This window comes from Lotus japonicus, chromosome 4 (assembly GCF_012489685.1).
Source record: "Lotus japonicus ecotype B-129 chromosome 4, LjGifu_v1.2".
Taxonomy (NCBI): Eukaryota; Viridiplantae; Streptophyta; class Magnoliopsida; order Fabales; family Fabaceae; genus Lotus; species Lotus japonicus.
In genome coordinates, this window is record NC_080044.1 from 1843260 (window position 1) to 1861561 (window position 18302).

Genomic DNA, 18302 nt, shown 5'->3' on the forward strand with positions numbered 1-18302 from the left:
TGGTAGCGGGATGGTGGCGGCTGGATAGAGAGAGTGTGGAAGGTTGAAGGCTAGGGTTGAGAGAGAAAGAGAGAGGCGGCTAGGGTTGGGGCTGGGGTGAAGGCTTAAAATTGAACCGTTCAAACCCGCGGACGAATCGAACCGGCCCATTCAATAAAAAAAACCGCCGGTTTGCTCGGGTCCAGTTCGAAGTTTCTTGGACAGCCCTACATCAGACTCAGGCACACTTTGGACCCAATTAGATTAAAAAAACAATTTAGGGACCCAATTTGATGCCAAAATTTTACAAGGACCAGTTTTGATTCCCCTTACAATTTTAGGGACCAAAAGAGTATTTAAGCCTAATATATTTAATCACTTCACTTATACTATTGAAAATTGTTATCACTTCACTTCACTTCACTTATACTATTGATTGTTTAGCTGTTTGCACACACTATGGTTTTCTTCAGTGACTCTTCCTTCTCATAAATGGTCGCCGCCGCTTGATTTTGATAGAAAATGTTTTTTTCTGTTTTTTTATTTTATTTTCAGCACTAATAAAATCCTAAAATATGACTTTTTGGAATTACTTTAAAATGTTAATTGTAAATATTTTAAAAATACAAAATTAATGTATTATAACTGTCTAAGACATGTTGGTGAGAAATTGAACAATCTTTTTGTTAGTACATGCAGATGCAGTGACTAAAAATGATAAAATAAAAAAAATACTCCGTATATTGTTTTCAATAAGATTTCGTGTTTCCCAATCCCAGAAAAATGAATTAAAATTTACACAAATTGTTATTTCCTTACCTATTTTATTTTTATCTTAAAATAAAAAGCCAAAAAAAAGGGGCGTCGTGTTCCCAAAGTTTGTGTTGAAATCCAAATCCCTCTTTCAAAGCTTCCACTCCGATCGGTGCCGTTCATCTCTCTCTCTCTCTCGCCGCCTCCGATTTCCGGTGAGTTTTTCTTCTCCGTCACGATTTCTCTCTATCTGTTCTGGATCTCTTTGCTTGTTGTGTCTACTGCATTATTTATTTATTACCGTTCAACGATTCTTGCTTCTTCTCTGGAGTTATATTGGTCTTGCTTTTTGTGCTTTGTAGAAAATTTGTGCGCTTCTGATTGTAAAATCAATTAAAGGATGAGCATGTTTTCTAATTATATGCTAACATTTTCATAGGATGAGTTGTGTTATTCCTGTTATCACTGCTCAGGCAAATCGATAACCTGTTACCTTGAACCTTCCAGAAAGTAGTGAGGGCTGTATTATGTATGTAATGATTTTGGAATCTAGCTCAGATAACTTAGTTTAAATGTATTTAGTGTCGACCACCAGTTGAACCATGAACCATTCATATTATATAGGCAATTCCCCCTGTAATGTTTAGTCACTTTACAGCTGCATTTTTCACTTCCCTTTGTCCTTCCACCCATTCTATGTCCCACCACAACTAACCACTTCATGTAGTCTTGTAGGTACTACAAACCATATATTTAGTAAAGGTTGAGATATGCAAATGTGTGTTTTTAACTTTGAGTTATCTAATTTATGTATTTTAGATATCATGTTGAAATGAGTGAACTTTTCAACCTTGGCCCCTGAAAGCATAAACTTTTTGCCATTTTTACTATTCTGAGGGAATAGGGTATCTGCAGTTTAAGGACTAATATGTTTGATGCTAAAATTTCAATGTTTGGGGTTTTGATTTTAGATATCATGTTGAATTGAGTGAACTTTTCAACCTTGGCCCCTGAAAGCCTAAACTTTTTGCCATTTTTACTATTTTGAGGGAATAGGGTATCTGCAGTTTAAGGACTAAGGACTGATATGTTTGATGCTAAAATTTCAATGTTTGGGGTTTTGATATATTGTTATTGGGTTATGTTTAGTTTACTGTATAATCCTATGAATGGGCATGTGGGATTTATTATTTAATTTGTTGCTAGTGTGTTGTCGTCGTGCGTCTGAATCTGGTTTAAGGATTGCCGGTTGGGAGAGGAGAGAAGATGAAGCAAGTAGTAGGAATGGTGGTTTCGAACAAGATGCAGAAGTCAGTGGTGGTGGCAGTGGATAGGCTATTCCATCACAAAGTGTACAACCGATACGTCAAGCGCACCTCTAAATTTATGGCTCACGATGAGAACAATCTCTGCAACATTGGTGACCGGGTTAGTGTTGTGGACTTTACCTGTGTAGTGCAGTTGTTGATTGGCTCTGCTGTTGGTTTTGCGGGAGAGCTGAATAAATATTTGCTGTTTTGTGTTTGTCATTTCAGGTTCGACTGAATCCTTCTAGGCCTCTGAGCAAGAATAAGTGTTGGGTGGTTGCTGAAATTCTCAAGAAAGCACGTATATATGTTCCTCCAACCTCCACACCGGTGTCTGAGAAAGTAAGCTGGCACTGAAGCACCTGCTTCCTGAATTGGCTCAGGTATTAAAATGTTTCTTGGCTGTCAGATCATCACAAGTTGTAGCTGTTGTAATGGCAGTGAAATTGGAAATAAAGTTCAGTTGAGTGAGATTTAGTTTACAACCTTATGATCTCTGTTTTAGTTGGATGGCCACTGTAGTTTACTATATTTTATTATATGTACTGTACATTTCTGGTAATATCCCAGTTTAGGTTTGCATGCTTTTTGCATTTTGAGTTTGCCCATCCTGTTTTGCTGGTAAAATAGCTGAATAGAATAGACACTTGAACACTAATGACTAAACACCTATTGCTGTTATTGTCTTAGAAGAAATCTGGCCCCTCCTTTATTCTCAATTCTGAGATGATTTTTAAATTTTATGGCAGGAGGGATTTTAATATGGCGTGTTAGCTTGTATCTTGATGGGCTAGAATCGTTGTGCTGCTATTTTGTATGGAATCTTATTTATTAGATGTCAATGCTTCCTTGTTGGGTTATCTTGATTGCCATCTGTGCAAATGGATCGTAGTGTTGCATGATCAAAAAGGGGATTTGTCATTTTTTTCCTGTAGATTCCTGATTTTCGTAATAGTAATAAGTGATAACATGTTTACATGCATTATCTGGATTGCATTCAAACCTCCAGTTTCTAAAAAGAAGGCCTTAACTTGTGCAGTAGGAAAGCCCCCAATTAGTAATAACTGAGGACACCTTAGAGGATGAGAGATTGAGCTGGGTAATGTTGAGGAGTATCAATGTTATGGAACACCAATTTTCTTGGGTGCCAAGTTAATATAGATAACTTGTAGAACTAGTGAGTTTGTTAAAATCATGATCCCATACAGAATTGGGAGGGGTGGGTGAAAGATTGTAAATCACTTGGAGTGTTTGGGTTTCTCCATTCTACTCAATGTGGATGAACATTGAACTCATTTTGTTTAAACTTGAATTATGTGAAATTAGGTTTGTGTTGATGCAATATATATCCTACCTATAATAAAAAAAAAAATATTTAAAGATACATTTGCATAAAAATAACATTGATAAGAAAAATAATCACTACATCACAACATTTAATATAAACATAAATTGAAAGCTCATATTCATACATACCAATCATTAACCAATAAGTTGTTAATCTAATGGTATGCTATCAAGATCCTCGTAAGGGTGATGACACAAGTTTCAACCTTGGAAAAGTTATTTGTTGAGAAGGAAGGTTACAATTTTCTGAACGGAGTTAGGTTTGCTTTTAAAGAGGGTGATGACACTCGACAAAAAGATGAAAAGAAAAAAAATTACGTACCACTCCTATGTCACTAGGTTTTGATCACACAAGTTTCTTGTAGTCTTATTTAATTGAGAAGTTACTTGTGCAAATGTAGACAGAGAAGCTTGAGGCCAAATGTTGAAACTTCAAAGGTTGTCCTTGTGAAACCGTGAAGCGCAATAAAACAAAGATTGTCTAGTGACTCGTTAGTCACAATCTTGTTTAGCACCCTCCACACTCTCTCTCTTGCTAGTCTTTCTTTTTCAAGTTTTTTCCCCCTTCATTTCTAATCAAATAATTGTAAATTTAGTACGGATTTTAATTGTGACCATTAATTGAACAAGCTACTTATAAGAAATCATGGATTCCATTGTCTCTACCTTTTGGCAGATAACAGTTTATCTCTTTTTTCTTTTTTTACTTGTCAAAGTTTCAAGCTTTTAAGCTAATTTAAAGTTAATGAAATTAGTTTAATCGTGTATAGTTTTTAAAATTACATCTGGATTCAGTTAAAATAACGCGAAAATGCCAAATCTTATTTAGTTTTTTTTTTTCATGTTTAAAACATATCTACTAATTTTCATCATAAAATTCTATAATATTCATTCTACTTCATTCTTTTTTTTAGAGCTGATACTTTTTGGACAACTCTCTAATGATGGATAGGAATAGCTGGATGTTTTTTGGTCAAAAGAAATAACTAGATTGGAAATATATTGGGTTCACCATCACACCAGTTAATGGGCCAGTTTGATTTGGTTTTTAAAACAGATAAGAATTCCTCTTATTTTATTTATTTAATTATTATTTTTAGTTATTTAATTTTATTTTAATGTTACTATTGGATTCATTTGTCTTTGTGACTAATCAATTATCCCCCATGGGCTTGAATAGTATTGAAGAGCATAATAAATTCATTTTACCACTTGCACTTGTACTACTTATATCGTGTGCATGTGTAAGTTCTTTTCTCTTTCGCTGGCTGGAATGAATCACAACTGAGATCATTTGAACATGAAATACTTCTGGAATCAAATTGAATGATTATGCCATACAGGTGCCATGACCATGACAATTTTGCGAGGTTCTAACAGCCTCTCCGGTACATGGAGGGGACGATTATGCTTAGTCATCGATGGACTCCTCCGCCGAAAAGTTTCGTGAAGTTGAACACAAATGGTAGCTTCAGGAAGCGAGATAGTTGTATGGGAGGTGGTGGTTTGATCTGTGATGTGCATGAGAATTGCTTGGTGGGTTTTACGAGCTATGAGGTTGAGGAGAGCTCCTTCTTAGCGGAGGCGTTGACGCTGTGTCAAGGATTGGGCCTCGCGTGGAGCCGTGTGTTCAAGTAAGTGTTGTATGACATAGACTGCGTTGAGTTAGCTTCAATTTTAGAGGATGGTGTGAGCCTGAGAGTTCATGTGGATGGTCAGATTCTTCATGACATTCGAGATCTGCTTGACATGAATTGGAAGATTAGTCTTGCTTGGATCTACCGAAGAGGGAATGATGCTGCAATTGACTTGCTAGAAGAGGGGTTTCCTCACCGCGTCTACCTTTGTGATTTTTGACACGCCTTCTTTTGAGTTTGAGACCTTTCTCTTAAAGGACTATCTTGCGGTTCATTAGTTTTCCTATCATTTATCTTTTAGTTTTGGATGGAAAAATAAAATACAATACAATAAAGTAGTGGACATTTTGTAGAAAACCCGAGTTAGAAGCCCATAACCCGCGTTTGACAAAGGTAACACACTTTCCAGAACTACCCTCTAACTGAGGTTTTGGTCTTGTTGGGTTTTACAACACTCTCTGCAACTCACTCACCACACACAGCAGAGAAGAAAGCAAGCAACAATGGAGTTCGAGAAGAGAAAAGCATCCAGTCTAGCCTCACTGTACTCAACGGAAACCGACAAATCACCGAAGGGAACGTTGGACACACCCATCATCCCTCTCATCAACACTCTCAACCAAAACCCTTCTTTCTTCACAACCAGTTCCTGCTCCGGCCGAATCTCCATCCTCTCTCAACCCCTTCTTTCACCACTTTCTCCATCCCCCAAGAAGAAAGCCAGAGGCGGCTCCTGGCTCCTCGTTTCCCACGAACCCGCCGATCCCGACGCCGTCGCCGCCCTACTCTTCCCCACCCCCACCTTATCCGAGTCAACTCAGTCTGAACTCGTCTTCAGATTCGAGCCCCTCATCATCGCCGTCGAGTGCAGAGACCTTGCTTCCGCTCACTCGCTTGTTTCCCTCGCTATTTCCTCCGGTTTCAGAGAGTCCGGCATCACCAATGCTAACAAGCGGGTTATCATTGCCATTCGCTGTTCCATTCGAATGGAGGTACCGTTGGGAGACACGCATAACCTCATGGTCACCCCTGAGTATGTTCGTTATCTTGTTCGCGTCGCAAATGATAAAATGGAAGCTAATAGGAAAAGAACTGAGAGGTTTCATGCATTGTTGCTGCAGTCTAACTCTAATGGATCCCAGTTATTGCCTGTCAACAACGCGGCGGGGCTTGTTTGTGATCATCTTCAACTTGATGATGAATCTCAGTTAGCAAATGGGAATGCCGAAACCAATTCAGGTATTTTTGTAGATAATGAGTTTTGTTGACTTTTTCCTTATATGACATACAATGTATGTATGTCGACTGTAAAATTCAACTAAGGTTGCATTTGAATGGCGCTTATTATGCAAGTATTTGAGTGAAGTTATGAAAATAGCTTATGATTTACGAGCTTACTTTCATAAGCTATTTAGATTATCTTAATTAGCATTTTTACCTAGTTATAAGATGTTTTGAGCTTATTTCAATAAGTCCCTCGATACTCGCGTTAAGCTGTTTATCCAAATGGTATCATGAAATCATTCTAATTTTTCGAAAAACTTGTGCGTTAGAGGGTTTTGCCTTAGTGCCATTTGAATATGTTGCATATGACTTTATGGTTTATATAGTACCATGTCTGTAATTATATGTGGCTGTCAGAATGAATATGCCTAAGTAATGGAATTAGTACTGATACATAATCCATATGTATCTGATTGCAGGGCAGCTTTCCTTTTATTATCAATCGAAAGTCTGAATCTTTGAATGGTTGGCAGGGTTTGTGAGTTCTCCTGGTTCTAGTCTCAGTCTGTCAATTTCCCATATTGAAATTGTTGGTGAACCAGTAGAGAAACTTTTCCTTTGGGGCCACTCAGCCTGTGCTTTGGATAATGCCGATCACAAGAAAGTCATTGTGTATGGTGGCTTTGGAGGGCCAGGGAGACATGCCAGAAGAAATGATTTATTGCTGCTTGATCCATATTCTGGTAATCTTGAAACGATCAACATATTTGACGGCAAGTCTCCATCTCCGCGCTTAGGCCATACAGCTTCCTTGGTTGGAGATCGCATGTTTGTGATTGGTGGTCGAACTGGTCCTGATAAAATTCTGAGTGATGTATGGATCTTTGACACAACTAAGAATCATTGGAAGTTACAGCAATGTGGTGGCAGTGTCTTTCCTCCCAGGTAATGCTTTACAGCATTATTCTTTTGTAGCTTGCACCAGTTCAATGAAAGCCACTTATCTAGGCAATTATGTAGTCGGAAAAAAAAGTTTTGTAGTTTGTGTAGATTTCTAAGATAACTTCATATATTGAACGAGTTCTGGTAGCAGTATTTTGATTCATGTGCATGAATGCTTAGAACATAGTAAACAGTATAGTGTAACTCTATTATAAGGTGTGGTAACATTATTTGCTATTGCTTGACTATTATTTTCACTGTTTAAGTTTAATATTTTCATGTTGGATAGGCATCGCCATGCTGCAGCTGTATTTGGTTCAAACATTTATGTATTTGGAGGACTTGATAATGATGTTATCTTTTCCTCCTTCTACATTCTTGACACAACCAATTCACTCTGGAAAGAAATACCAATTTCCGGGGACTGGCCACGGGCACGTCACTCTCATGCAATGGTGGCATCTGATTCTCAAATTTTTATTTTTGGTGGATACAATGGTGGGAAAACACTTGGGGATTTGTATAGCTTTGATGTTCAGAAGGGTCAATGGAAAAAGGAAAAGACAGCTGGAAGGAATCCACATGCTAGGTTCTCCCATTCAGTTTTTGTCTATAAGAATTATCTTGGAGTTCTTGGTGGTTGTCCACTGAGACAACATTATCAAGAGTTGGCTTTACTTGATTTGAAGCTTCGTATGTGGAGGCATGTTACCCTTAATTCTGTAGGTAAAGATTTATTTGTGCGTAGTACAGCCAATGTTGTTGGTGATGATCTAGTTATAGTCGGTGGTGGTGCAGCATGCTATGCATTTGGAACCAAGTTCAGTGAGCCGGCAAAAGTCAGCTTGCTCCATTTAATGCAATCACATGACGATGACCTTGTGGCTGTCAAAAATCAAAGAAAGCATATGATTAACCAAAATAAAGGAATGGGCGGGAATAAGATTGAAAACTCTCAAGAACCCCAACTTGAACATGCACCAAATATATCTGAAGATGAGATTTTATATTTTAATGATAGCGTAACTGGCTCCAATGACCAAAATCAGATGATTCCATTGCATTATGTTCTTTGTCTAGAAAATAAATATGCAAAATTGGGAAAGGATATGTTGAAGAAATTTGGATGGTTAGACTTAGGGAGGAAGGCATACTCTGAAGAAGGTGGAGCACGTATCTGTTTTCCAGTTCTTCAAGAATTTTTTGCTGTATTTCATGGTAGTAATCGTCATTCAGGAGATGAAATTGGTGGAAACAATGAAATTCCGTTTTCTAAGTTGAATGAGTTATCCTGTTCTAGAGCGTTGACCCTTCTCCATGAATATGGTGCCGTTCTGCTAGCAGACAAAGTTGTCGAGTCCAAAAAATCTGTGAAGTCTCCTTTGAAAGTGATGACTGAAGCAGTAACATTGTTGATTGAGAATCACGGCCTACCAACATGGCTTCTAGAGGAACTGCCAACAAGGTTCTTTTATTAAAATTTCTTCTATGGTGCCTGCTTTCAAACTTAATGCTTATTTTTTATTCATTATGAAAATTTCTTTTTGTTTACAATCCCTTTAGTGTTGTTTTGTAGTAATCTTTTATGTCTTCCAGGTGGGATCGACTTGGAGATATTGTTGTACTTCCAACTACTAGTTTTAAGAATTCCTTGTGGGACTCTATCGGAGAAGAGCTCTGGCCCATTGTTTCCAAATCACTTAAGGCCCATCGTCTTGCTCGCCAAGTAATCATATATACCTGAATAAAACATAAATTTGTTTTTCTGGTTTTCCTGCTTCGGTGTCATCATACTGATTCATTTTTTTTTTGTCATACGTGGATGATATGTTTAAATTTTCTTATTGAAGATGCTGATTCATTTTTTTTTTGTCATACGTGGATGATATGTTTAAATTTTCTTATTGAAGATGCAGCATGTATAAAATTTATGTGTAAGATAAGAGAATATATAATGATGACATTTGATAAATATATGAAATGCTTAAATTATCAATAACTGATGAGTTGAAATGGCTAAAAGATATTGATTCATCTAGGTATGAATCTAGCTCTTTTTTCAAGATAAGAGTAATCAGTGTATGGGCAAATTTATGAAGGCTAAAATTATAAGAGGACTGAATTGACTGTTCTTATTAATAAGCAAACTATGAATACTGTGCAGTGTCTGATCTTTGGAAGGAGAAAATCTTGAAATTTCCAGTTACACTTTATTGCTGCAACGGCTGTTTTATAGCTTTTGTTAATTGAACATAATGTTGCTTTCAATTTTTCCTGCAATAGTTCTGCAGTGAATTCCTTTTTCTTTATGTCACGACTAACCTGGTGTATTATAGGGCCCAGTTGCTGCAACTGGAACAAGAGATAGCACGTTACAGATTCTCATTGGAGAAAATGGCTGGGTCAATCATCGAGAAAATGGAATTCTCTATTCTTTTGATGCTACGAAATGCATGTTTTCATGGGGCAATCTTTCTGAGAAGCTCCGGATGGGCAGGCAGGATTGTAAGGATGAGGTTATAGTAGATCTGTTTGCGGGCATTGGCTACTTCGTGCTGCCTTTTCTTGTTAGGTATTCTGTCTGCTTGTACACGCAGCTTGTGCATTGTATCTAATCTGTAATTATGTTGTGCTGCACTGCACTGCAGTCTTAAAATTTTGATTTTTTGATAAAAATGGGTGAGACCAGATTATGCAGTGCTGTATGAAAAAATATGGTTTCTTCTATGTTTTGAGACTGTATGCTATTAAAATTTGGTGATTTAATTTTTATGCAACCATATAACACATTGGAGATGAAATTTTTTTTAATACCTAGTTTTCCAGGTTTGCTTGCTTCCGAGGTTTTTTAATATTTACTGATATTAATCACTATTTATCTATATTGTTTATGCATTTTCTTAAGCAGGGCCCAGGCAAAACTTGTATATGCTTGTGAGTGGAATCCCCATGCCATAGAAGCACTCCAACATAATTTAAAAGCAAATTCTGTTGCTGACCGTTGTATCATACTTGAAGGAGATAATCGAAATACAGCTCCCAAGGTATTTAGTCTTGTGTATTTAACTATTTATTCAGCCATAAACTATGTTTGTGCTTACATGAGAGTCAGTCTCGAGCATAGTCCGTCTATAGACCATGTTGTACTTCTATGCCATAGGCAAACTTTCCCATTCTCTCGATAATTCAGCAGCTAACTCAATTTAGTTCCCTAGTTTGGTGGAGGTCCATTTGTCATCATTGACACAGATATCAGTGATAACTTGGCTACCATTAGATATCCCTTCAGTGTTAAGTTTATCTTGGCTGATTTATTGATAATGGAAATTTGTTTCTGATATCATGATTTTTATATATTTATAATGGTCATTGTTATAAACTTAATGGCATCTAGTCTGGGGGATTTATCCACAAGTGAAAATAAAATAGAATTTTTCTGACATTATTAGCGATACCCTACCAGAAACTTTAGAATGAAAGTTAAGTGAGGAATCAAGTGAAACGGAAGAAACTTGTACAGAGGAATTTGAATAAGGATTGTAATATTTTTTTCTTGCCTTGTTTTGATAAAAAGAAGATTAAGTGAGAATAAATTATTTTACCCCCTTGTTTTGGTGAAAAGATACATATATGGAAAGAAACATGTGACCAGTGAACTATTTACTCTGTTGTTTACTTTTTTTCAACGAGTCAATTTACACTCTGACCATATGTCCATCAATTCTTAACACCGATTGATATATACTGCAGGAAATAGCTTTGCTGAATATGTTGATTTTTTCATTGACAGGGTGTGGCCGATAGAGTCTGTCTTGGTCTCATTCCATCCAGTGAATGTAGCTGGGTCACAGCTGTGAGGGCTCTAAGGTAATAGCAATATACACATCATTCCTTTCAACAGACTTATCTGGTGTAACTCTGCTTTCAGCATTTATCCATCATGGCAATCTGTTGATGTGACATCTTACTTCCACACCCATATTCATGCTTATTTAATATTTAGCACTGTGTCGCAATTAATTTGTAGCTAAATGGTCATAGTTTATTGTTTGCTGCATTTCTGTTCAGAAAAACTTTGCTTTTGTTCTCAGTACCTGATTATCCTTTGATGATTGGCTTGAAATAACTGAGGAGGCACTGAGTGCTTAAACTTATTCCCCAGTTGTTTCTAATGTTCATCTCTAGAAATTTAGCCACTAATTGTGAATGAAATTAGAAACAAATTGTCTTATTAGTTGCTTAGTCATTTATTAGATAAGAATAATTCAATCAATTTATATATGAGGCATACTTTCCATATAGTACAAAGGAGAAAGTTCTTTGGTCGGATATCACTAGCTTAATTCTGCTTGGATTCACTTCATGACCACTACCTTCATTACTAATTTCTCCTTCTCACGGAATCAACATTGCAGGAGAGAGGGTGGGATGTTATATGTCCATGGGAATGTAAAGGATTCAGAGGAGTGTCAGTGGACTGATCATGTTTCAAAGTCTATAGATGAAATTGCTACATCTGAAGGTAGCAACTTTTTATTTGGTTATTTCAAACCTTCCACAACTTTGCAACCTCTAAAGGTCTAATTTCTGGAGTAACGATTGATTAACCATTGTGATTCCCACAGGTTATTGTTGGGAGGTTTCTATAGAACATGTTGAGAGGGTTAAATGGTATGCTCCACACATTCGCCATGTGGTCGCTGATGTAAGATGCAGACAGATCCAAAGATAAAAAATGGGCTTTGCATTTGAGGTTTAAAATTGGCTTCAGAGTTGCATTAGGCATCTTATCATGGCGTGTTTGGTTCTGCGGTGGGAATTTTCATAATCACTTATGGAGAGAAGCTACAAAGTGTAACTTAATGAGCTAATGTGTTTCACTGTTTTGGATTTTATGCCATCAGCAATCCAAACATGCTATTGAAATGCCAAGATTCAATTTGATATGGTGGCATTTAGAAATTCAGAAAATTTGGTCCAATTGGGTCACTGCTAAATATTGCCAATAGGAGAGGTGGTGAACTGAAGAAGGTGATAGTTATTGCTTGTAAGTTACTAGTAGTAACAAACATTATATTGGCAAACAAACATTTTCTATCATTCCAAGTGCTTCATGTTACCTGTATTCATGGTGTCATGATTGAGTGATGTATGTTTAGGAATTGATAATCTTTTTTTTTTTTTTCTTGGTCGATGAATTGATGATCTTATTCTTATCCATCGAAAAAAGTGGAAGACAGGCTTGTGAAAAGGGAAACTTTTGTAACACGAAACAAAAGTTATGCTGGCCATTTCTTTTTCCTTTTTTCCTACTATTTATATACTGACTTTTTATTTCCGAAAATTCCTTTGTCAAATTATAATTCCAATGTGTAATATATTATCAGAGTACTCAGGTTCGTTTAAAGAGTAATTCCAAGTTATAAACAAAAAGCTTTTCAATCTTTTCATATTTTCAATCTTTTAAGGACAAATTAAACAAAAAATTACCTTTTTGGTAACGATATTGATCCTCTTTAAAGAATGAAAGTGATAATTTTTATCTTTTAAAATTTTTTTTTTGAAAAATGTATGGTTTTTTCTTTTAAATAATGTAAAAAACAGAACAATTTACCAAAAAAATATAGTTCGATAACAATTTACTGGAGTGTGGTTATTTGCGACGGAAACTTAATTCGTCACAAAATCCTTGGTTTTATGCGACGGAATCTAAGCGAGGGATCGGTCACAGATTTAGAAACAACCACTTTCGTCCACTGATTTGTGACAGAATAAATCCTTCTCTATTCGTCACAAATTCACCTTGCTTGCTAGCATTCTGTGACGGGTACGGTTTCCGTCGCGAAAACAATGAATCTGTGACGAATACATCCTCCGTCTCAAATGCACTGGCAAGGATTTTGTTACAGATTTCGTTTCGTTGCAAGCTTTGGCGGCGAATTTGATTCCGTCACAAATACGCTGACACGGATTTTGTGACGAATTTTCCTTCCGTCGCAAACTATCAATTTCTCTTTGCCCTAAACTTCATTTTTTGGTAAATACTACCTTTCGATATTATTTTTAAAAAAACCCCAAAACATATATCTTTCAAAAACTAAAATGACTTTAGTTGGAGAATGCCACTTACTCTGAATTGAAATTTTTTATAGTACAACATCGAGAACAAAATATTAAACAAACTAGCCGCAACCAACACAACTACAGTACATGGTTTTTTTCATTTCTTAACTAACCTGTTCCACATCCGATCGCGCCATAAAACTAATTCCTCGCCCCAGGTCTAGTTTATTTGCATCATCTCACACAAATTTCCTACTAAACAACTCGTATAAACTTACTTGTCACCTAAACGGCCAAACCTACGCAAGCAATCAGCAAAATTGGTAACAAGACCAGAACACTTCAATGGGTCCTTGATATGTTCTTTGTAACATGATAAAGTAGCAAGCCTCTCAGCCATGCAAGGCTCAGGCTTTGGGTTTGGAAGCTTATATTCTTTGTCATGGAGATCCTTTGCCTTTTGGGTTACTTCCCGCAACATGTTCTCCTCCTGCTTCTGCAAACTTTCCAAAACCTTCTCACTTTCGTGAAGCACAGACCGAATGCCTTCTATCTCTGAATGAGAAGGTTGTACAGGCAGTTTTGCAGGTGGAAATAAAGGGGACTGCACTCAGTGACGGATCCAGAAATTTAATGTTGTGAGGGCAATTTATACATATAAATTTGTAATAAAAATAATTAATATATATTATTAGAAGTTATGAATTTTTTTACTAAAGCGGACATAAGTGAAAGCATTTTTTTACCAAAGGGGTCATCAAAAACCATACTTTTACTACTCTAGTGAGGGCATTTAACAATGCGGGATACAAATGCTGGCATTTTTTACCAAAGAAATCATAATCAATCACATATTTTTACTACTCAAATTTTTTTCTAATGATATTTTCCAAATTCAAGTGAGGGCACTTGCCCTCATATACTTGAACATAGATCCGTCCCTGACTGCACTGGCCACCCCGGAGCAGCCGCATTCTCGGGCTTTCCAGTTACATTAGGTTGAAGCTTTTCAGTCTCTCTTGCCACCTTGCGTTGTCTAGTCTTTCTAGTTTTCTTCTTTATGACCTTCTCATCAACAAGTTGATCAACAAGGTCATTGCTAATCTGAATTGTAAATGCACCCATAATATGGTAAATCCTGCACAGTGTACCAGAAAGATATCATCAAACTGATAATGTTAGAAAAAGATTGACATATCCTGTCGAATCAAAGGTTCACATTGAACCCAAGTCTATATTGACACAACTAAAAAGTTAAACAATGAAGTATATTGTAAATAAGAGAAAAAGAACAAAATTTGATATCTGACATAAAGAAAAGCTAGAAATCCATTACAAATGTACCCAAATACGCAAAGAAAATTTTCAAATTATATATAAAGCTCCTATCAAGATATAAACTCAATATCTCATGTATACTGTAGGTAGCATGATTAATGAGACATTAATTGACCAAGGATTGAAGAATAAAGGGATGTGATCTATATCATGGTGATGTTGCCCCATGGTGTCAACCTATAGACAAAATTCTCAAATGAGCAAAATGTAAATATTGGTATGTGTCTAAAACTAAGGTGTTAATGCATAATCACTTCATTTCCTACACCTAATTAAGTCTGGCTTCAGAATGTGCAACAATAATACTAGCAGTTACTGTTATAAAAAATCTCGCTTAAGCTTCACCAGCTAATACAAAACACATTGAACTATAGTCTCAAATGCAAAAGCAGAAAAAATCATCTAAACTAAATAAAACAACTATGGTCAATAATCAAGTGTTATATTCAAATTCTCAAGGTCTACATGAAAAGAGGATAATATCCCAGACTAAATTACATTCACAATTCACATGATCATTTTCCCCTACACGCTAAATCTATTATCTTTCTAGTCTAACTTAACTTACTGGATTGAAGATTCTTATAGACATAGTCACTCATTAAATACATGATGCAATTGGGGAAAAAAAGACAATTCAGTATCATAGTTTGAAAATTTCAGGATTGAACCCATTTGAACAAGAAAGAAGAACCAAACATGCCTGAAGCTCATAAGGCCACAGTTGCTGTTTTGGGCCTTAAACTTGTGCTCTATGCTGTCTGGGCTTCATCTTGGAGGATTGCTTTCCCTCATTTTAGATTGGACAAACATCTTTGACCAAATAATCTGATTTAAGCTTTTAATAAGATGTTTTTTAAATTAAAAAAATGTTGATTTTTCTTTTAAAAAAACTAAGACAAAAGTTGCACACACAAGTTGGTTTTTTATAGTAAATTGTTTAATGTTGATGATTCCTCTAAGATTCACTTTCTCTTAGAAAACTTATATATTATTATCTAGGTGTGTATACAAGTTGGCTTGGATTGATTCTTGACCAAAACAAATTCGAAATAGCCAAAAGTGCTTGGATTGGTTTGAATTGGATTTTAATTTTTTTTTTACCTTTAAACCCTAACCAAACCTAACCAAACCAAACTGGTGATATTTGGGTTGAATTAGATGGATTGATCAAATCCCTATTAAAATGATATTAAATTTATAATATTAAAAGAATTATTAAAAAATTATAGGATGTATTTACCAATGTAAGTTATAGGAAGTAATGCAACATGCAACTAATTAAGTGAATCAAACAACAAATTATTGAAGTGAATCAACTAGTATATTTCTAATCTTTCTCAACAAAGTGCAAGACAAGTGTAATTAGTCCCAACAAACACTAATAATTATATAGGGATTTGAACAGAACTCATAGAAATTCCTATTTCAGAAATCAATCCAATCCATTCTTTTGACTTCAGTTCAGTTTGGGTCGGACGAATTGATCAGATCAATCGAGCTCATGTGCTTCGCTATTATCTTTTATCTATTATCTCTAGAGCAAGTCTGGACTTCGAAGGTTAGCTCAAATAGTAAAAGCTATGAAATATGAGGGTTTGAGAGGGGGGGGGGGAATGAGTGAATAGTCCAACGTTCGAACCCTGAGAATAACTAATTTACTAACATTTTCAACAACTAACATTCACCTAAAAAAATTCTCTAGAGCAAGCCCTGGTTTGCACTTTTAATTTTTACCATATATCATAAAGTCATAAAGTTGTTATGAAAAATATAACAATGACAAAAAATGGAGTATTAATTTGATGAAGTGGAAGCTTTACACTTGTCCCAAATATAGAATGTGGATAAGTCACGGGGGTGGGGTCCAGGTTGTTTGTTGTTTAATATCTGTGCTAGCTGATGACTCCCACAACATTCATTACGGACTGTCGGTGGTCACAAGTCCCAACTCCCAACAGCTTAGATGGCCCAGCCACCAAGCCAGGCTACAGTACAGGCTAAGGCTTGGCTTCACCCACCAACCTTTCTTGAGCAACCTTTACATTGAATAGATAAATTTCATCTAAAATATTACAATAAATATTAGTAAACGAGTTAGCTTCACTAAAATCCTAATCACATTATTTTAAGTGACCATCAACCATCAAGCAACGGGAAAGAAATACATTTTCCAAGCCGACACTAACATGTAATTTTTCTAAAATAGTGTGGAACAAATTGAGTAATTTCTTGTGTTGGAACAAATGGGCTGGTAAATCACAAAGCGCAAAAATAATATGTTTAATTTAACTTAAGTAAAAGTCTTGAGTTGGAGTGACTATAAATTTTAAGTTTAACTCTCACGCTACATATGAACAGACCGTTCTAATCTCCTATGTTTACTAAAATATCAATTGATCAATAAACTGCCTCAAGAAATCCCTATTTAAAAGTGAATTTCTACTTATCTCCTCGGTGTGCCACTAGTCGAGTGACCAATAATTGAGAGATGCTTTACTTTGTTCTATATTTTTTGTAAAAAAAATTCACTCTTGTATTATTTGCTGTCGCAGTCTCAAAATTACACGTGGGCACTGAACTGAAGCAATGAACAGAGTTAGAAAATAAATGACTTCAATCAAGCCACTTGAAATTAAATATCCAGCCATCGAAATATTTTATCATTACGGAGCCAAAACTCAAGAGCCTTTCCACTTTCCAGTTTCCAGCATCATGTCTCGTGGGTATTATGTACTTTTACGCCACCAAGGCCAAAGTTTATGGAATTTACGTTTTACTCACATTTAAGAAAAATGACACATTGCACTTATTTAAGAGTGTAATTAATTTTTATAAAAAATTATTTAATTTCTTATTTTATCCTTCAAAATGTATTTATATTTCTTTATTTATTTTTTACATAAGAGTATTACTTGAAAAAACATTAATGAATGCACTTTTAAAATACTAAGTAGACAAATATTATGAACAATTTTTTTCTTTTTAAATAAATCTTTAATAAGGAATCGGATGATGTATTTCTTTTAACGATTGGATGATGTATAATTGTATAGGAGTAACATAAAAGCTATGACCACTATAATTAGAAACATTAACTACTATCAAAGTTTTTTTTTTTTTTGAACAGAACTACTATCAAAGTTAACACTCATAGGAGTAATAAATGAACCTCTAATTTAAGGACTAGAATAAAATAATAAAGTTAAGTTTACTAGTGAAGTCCAAGTGCATTAACATCTTTGGGGTCCCACCTTACATTATAAGAAAAATATCACTGTCTTTTCCCTTAACATCGACTACCACCATCCTCTTTGTTTTTTATTAAATGACTACCACCATAAACATTTTTCCAGCTCAATCGTTAGGTTTAAGTTCAATTTTTTAGGGTTAATTAGGATTGTTAAGCTCTAAACAACTTCTATGTAATCTAGGTAATGATAACAAAAACAAGTAGTCTTTTTCAATATAGAACTTATTTGGATGCGGATCAAACAATATTATTAATATATTTTTTGAATTTGAATCTTTTCATGTATTGATCTCACATGACATGATCATATGATAAATTTGAACATTTAATTACTTTATTAATGAAATCTGATGGTTAATATTTATTCTCGCACAATTTTAATTTTCTCTCTTCATATATCTATTAAGGGTTCATATTTCATTAAAATAAAATTAAAGACTCAGATATAACATGGTCATA

General features: G+C 35.4%; 3 protein-coding genes across 3 annotated transcripts; 2 read left to right on the plus strand and 1 right to left on the minus strand.

The window, feature by feature from the left end:
* Positions 1 to 789: 789 nt before the first annotated feature.
* Positions 790 to 2735, plus strand: LOC130709931 (uncharacterized). Its single transcript, XM_057559063.1, has 3 exons — positions 790 to 947; positions 1939 to 2160; positions 2268 to 2735. The coding sequence occupies exons 2-3, from the start codon at positions 1999 to 2001 to the stop codon at positions 2394 to 2396; spliced, it is 291 nt and encodes a 96-aa protein (XP_057415046.1). The 5' UTR covers positions 790 to 947; positions 1939 to 1998; the 3' UTR covers positions 2397 to 2735.
* Positions 2736 to 5423: 2688 nt separating this feature from the next.
* Positions 5424 to 12533, plus strand: LOC130709930 (tRNA wybutosine-synthesizing protein 2/3/4). Its single transcript, XM_057559062.1, has 9 exons — positions 5424 to 6262; positions 6781 to 7192; positions 7479 to 8654; positions 8786 to 8915; positions 9526 to 9761; positions 10098 to 10233; positions 10980 to 11056; positions 11605 to 11711; positions 11815 to 12533. The coding sequence occupies exons 1-9, from the start codon at positions 5527 to 5529 to the stop codon at positions 11919 to 11921; spliced, it is 3117 nt and encodes a 1038-aa protein (XP_057415045.1). The 5' UTR covers positions 5424 to 5526; the 3' UTR covers positions 11922 to 12533.
* Positions 12534 to 13526: 993 nt separating this feature from the next.
* LOC130715525 (uncharacterized) lies at positions 13527 to 14404 on the minus strand. The gene is made up of 3 exons (XM_057565635.1): positions 14199 to 14404; position 14032; positions 13527 to 13856 (listed from the first exon to the last, which is right to left on the minus strand). The coding sequence occupies exons 1-3, from the start codon at positions 14375 to 14377 to the stop codon at positions 13527 to 13529; spliced, it is 510 nt and encodes a 169-aa protein (XP_057421618.1). The 5' UTR covers positions 14378 to 14404.
* Positions 14405 to 18302: the final 3898 nt, after the last annotated feature.